This window comes from Tupaia chinensis, unplaced genomic scaffold (assembly GCF_000334495.1).
Source record: "Tupaia chinensis unplaced genomic scaffold, TupChi_1.0 Scaffold149248_1, whole genome shotgun sequence".
NCBI classification, from domain to species: domain Eukaryota; kingdom Metazoa; phylum Chordata; class Mammalia; order Scandentia; family Tupaiidae; genus Tupaia; species Tupaia belangeri.
The window spans coordinates 1-4205 of NW_006209094.1; the positions used below are offsets into that span (position 1 = coordinate 1).

A 4205-nucleotide genomic window follows, 5' to 3' on the forward strand; every position below is an offset into this window, starting at 1 on the left:
GGCCCACCAGCATGTATATAACCATGATGCCAGGCCCATAATCGCCAGACGACCAGGAAGACATCACAGGTGACCAGGAAGACCCTGAAGAGTTGTAAGACTGCATTGTCTCTGAAAGACCCTGAAGAGTTGTAACACTGCGTTGTCTCCATGCTGTACCATGCTGCCCACAATAAACGGACGACCCTGAAGACACTGTGTTGTCTCCGTGTAGTAACACTGTGCTGCTTGTCCCAGTTCTCACTCCTTACCTTAGGAAACCTGTTTGACTGTCCCCCTAGGTCGGGACAGTGCACGGTGACTCTCCAGATGTGTACACCTACTATAATCCTACGTTCCTAACATCCCTATCAACATTGGGTTGACTTCCTGACAAAATTTCAAAAATGTATTTTGAGGTAGTGGTTAAGGTGCTGGACTCCCACATGGTCGACTGTGGTTCAAATCCCGGACCCGGTGGCTTGAAGCCAATCATGGCTTTTGGCATTGTGTAATTGTTTGCTTTCTGAGAAACCCAGGATATTCACTGGTGCGCAGCCTCCCACGGTGCACTGTAGATCAAAACTATATATTTTGGGGAACCAGCAGTTAGCGTAATGGCTATGTGGCTGGACTCCCACATGGTGGACCGTGGTTCAAATCCCGGACCCGGCGACTTGAAACCCACACCAGGCGCATGTCCATTCGTGCACAAGATCCCCAGAGGAGAATGGAGGAGGAGGGATTGTGGCATGGCCATACCCCCTGGGGGGTGATTTCTCGCTTTCTGTCTCTCTGTCTGTCTGGCGAGCTCACGCGCACTATAGCGAAAACCTCTCAAAAAAAAAAAAAAAAAAAAACCTATATATTTTGGGGGCCAGCAGGTGGGGTGGAGGTTAAGGCACTGGATCTCACATGGCTGTCTTCATGGTTCGAGCCCCAGACCCTGGAAGCTTAGAAGTGATGTCAGACACACGTGTGTGCATGTGTGCCCAAAATCCAGAGAGCAGAGTGGAGGAGAAGGGATTGTGGCATGGCCATACCCCCTCGGGGTGTGTGTGGGGTGATTTCTCACTTTCCCTTCTCTCTCTGTCTCTGTCTGTATCTCTTGGCAAGCGCATGTGCCCTATAGCAAAAACGAAACCAAAAAAGTCTAGATTTTTAAAGGATTTTAGAAAAAAAGGAAAGGTCCTATGCTAAATGAGAAAAAAATTCAGGAAAAAGATAATGCCAAATTTACCAAAAGTAAGTCATAAATTCACATTATTGTTAGACATTTACTATGTAAATACAACTCTAAAACTAATAAAAATATCCAAAAATGTTGCCAGTAGTTGATACCGAGTGGCAGGACCCAATTGATATTCATTTTCTTCCAGCTCACAAATTGGTTTCAATGACCTTGTACTGCTAGAATATCTGAATCTCAGAATCTTCCTTCCAACCTGAAGGTGAAAGCAAGAAATTTTGGAGGTGCTGTAGCTGAAAAGAAACTCAGACATTGAACTGTAGCTCAGTTTTATTTTTTGCAGAAACAAACATTTTACTCATCTCCCTCCTCCAGCAACAGGGAAACAAAACAAGCGGGCCGCAAGCACCCAAGTGCAAGTACAGGCAAACACTCAGGCTTCAGGAATAAAGTGGCAATTAATCAATTCAGGAGTCAGTGTCCTAGGGAAGGATGCACTGACATGAGACACAAGGTTGGACTTCAGCCCCCCTTCTCTAGCAGAGACTTAGGGGGGAATAGAGGCCCAAAGCGCTGCATGGTCCGCACCACCAGGGAAAGATCATCAAGAAAGGCGATGAAGGACATGTGGAGGAGGTGAGCATCTTCAGCAGTCCATCTACTAAAAGTGAAAGAAAATGAAAATCAGGTTAACAGGGACAACTCTTGTCTGTGCCCAGTGTGCCACACTGCCCTCTTTAGACCTTATTAGACCCTTTAGTCTCCCTATCTCCATTAAAATGCCCTTCCGTTTGATACCTGTTGCCTTGTCCCCGCCCCAGCCCCTTCCAGAACTTACACAACCAGGAAGCTGCCATTCACTGTGAGCTCTCTGTGAACGGCCTGCAGGTGGGGTTCCCCATAAAGAGCCAGGGATCTGCGGGCGACCTCTGCCTCTATGGGATTCAGGAAAGGAACTCTAAGAGTGCTGGAAGAGAACTGGTTAAGGCGCCATCTGCTACTGAGTTTTCCTGTGGTTCAGGCCTCCTTGACCCTCTAGACCCCCTCCCCCGACCAAGCAGTTCTCAGGGTATCCCCAGGCGTCCCCACCCAATCATTTCAGGTGCCCACCCCGCCCCACCCTCCTCCCTGTCCATCTCCTCAGTCTAACCCTGAGGCAATCCATGCCCCCCTCCACTGTCTCCTTAGCCAAGCCTTCTCTTCCTATCCCCCCTCACACCTGCTTCTTCTCCTCCTACATTCTCAGGCTGTCCACACCCCCCTCCTGTCCCTCATGCTACCCTGGCCTCCCCCCCACCCCCTTCTAGGAGTTATTGGTTCCTACCTTGCTCCCCTTTCTGCATCCCCCTGCCCTACTCCGCCCCCTCTCTTGGTCTCCATAATGGCTTCCTCCTAAAGGACACAAATCACGTGGTTGGATTCCTGGTCCTCTGGCTATAGGCACGAGTTCTCCACCTTGCACTGGGGCATGTGCTGGCCTCGGCAAATGGAGAATGCCTTCAGGGTTGGTGGCTACTGCTGCGCCAACGCCACCTGCTGCACCAGCATCACCGGCTGCACCTTCGACATCTTGGCCATCGGGGGCCCCCTGGCCATCAGGGCTTCTGCGGCCACCCTGGTCTTCTGCGCCACCCTCTGCGCCTCCCTCTGCACCACCTGCCCCTGCGTCATCATCGGGGCCCTGCATGGCTGCTGGGCCTTCGCCCTCAAAGCAGCCTCAAGGCCAATCACCCTCCCTGAGAGCTGCTGAGGAAATGAAGCTCCCACACAAAACCCCGCCTTTTTTCCCACAATGCAGCTGGTGAAACCCCACTGCACCTGCGCAAACAGGTCTCTGGGAGACGCCCCGTAGCAGATCCGTTCCCGCCAAATCTGCCCTGCCGCCCAGGCCCTGGGGAGACCCTGTTGGTCTCAGACAGACTGAGGCGCCCTCATGAAGCCACGCCCCTTGGGCATCAGGCACCCTAGGCTTCCCAGAGCATCTGCGCAAACAGGCCCCTAGTGAAGCCTTCTGGAATCCCCTTAGTTCCTGCCCAACCGGCCCTAAGGCTGTGCCAATGCCGGGTTGGGCCAAACTTATGTATGACCAGCCTGCCTTGGAGTCCCATTTCCTGAATACCAGACCTAGGACTCTGTGTGCCTCTCTCGTTTCCCACCTTCATCTTGAGGGGGGGTGGGGGGGATCCTGGAGGACATGGCAGACCACACAACAAACTTGGAGAGGCAATTTGTTGTGTGGTGGGTGGCTGGGTCTCTCTGGGACAAAAGTGGCCAGGCACAGACAGGCTGGGGACAGGGCCCGCTGAACACACTTACTTCACTAGGGCTGAGTAGAGGGTGGCTAGGCATGAGAGATGCTAACAGGAGAAGCTGCCAGGGGCCTGCAATACGCAGGCTTGAGTGCCAGCCTCAGGAGCGTAGATGGTATATAATGTTGGCAGTGGGGAAGTCATTGCAAGTTCACGGTCCGAAGGGAAGGACTAATGAGAAAGATCATGTTCAAACCCTTTCTGTATGTAGGTAGTGTTTCTCCATCAGTTTGTCAATGCCAAGTCACACACTACTATATATACAGTATTTGCACTGTATAGATAACAGTAAATGTAAATAACCCCAAGAACAAAAATATCACTACAATTTAACAAAATACTTAGAACATGATCAGTTCTTACAATATATTCCTGACCTATGTTACTAATGTCATTTACTTAACTAAAAGCTTATGCAATTGAAATGTCAATAATGGTGGCAATTAACATCCAGCTTCCAAATTTCTGACAACTTAACAGCTCTCAAGAGACCATATAAGCCAGCTCCAGCCACACCTCTTGGTCCCTCTCTCCTACTCACACCTTTCCAGGCATACCTTTCATTAAGTGCTCTTCAGTTAAATAGGTTAGTGTAAGCCATTTCTTGCAGCACCCTCACATTCCAAGGGTAGATGCAGGCATGTTAGAACTATGTGTGGACAGGACCAGCAGTTGGCATAATGACTAGGTCGCTGGACTCCCACGTGGTCGATGGCAGTTGGAGTCCC

The 4205-nt window shown here is 50.6% G+C and overlaps 1 protein-coding gene across 1 annotated transcript; it reads right to left on the minus strand.

The window, feature by feature from the left end:
• Positions 1-1567: 1567 nt before the first annotated feature.
• Positions 1568-2962, minus strand: LOC102494659 (EKC/KEOPS complex subunit LAGE3-like). Its single transcript, XM_006171061.2, has 3 exons — positions 2572-2962; positions 2007-2135; positions 1568-1829 (listed from the first exon to the last, which is right to left on the minus strand). Exons 1-3 carry the CDS (start codon positions 2853-2855, stop codon positions 1691-1693), a joined length of 552 nt encoding a protein of 183 aa, XP_006171123.1. The 5' UTR covers positions 2856-2962; the 3' UTR covers positions 1568-1690.
• Between the last annotated feature and the right edge of the window lie 1243 nt (positions 2963-4205).

Coding starts and splice junctions, on each gene's coding strand:
- LOC102494659 (XM_006171061.2), bottom strand. CDS start 2,855: ATGCAGGGCCCCGATGATGACGCAGGGGCAGGTGGTGCAGAGGGAGGC. Junction 2,136..2,571: donor GGAATCCAACCACGTGATTT/GTGTCCTTTAGG, acceptor GTTCTCTTCCAG/CACTCTTAGAGTTCCTTTCC. Junction 1,830..2,006: donor AATGGCAGCTTCCTGGTTGT/GTAAGTTCTGGA, acceptor TTTCACTTTTAG/TAGATGGACTGCTGAAGATG.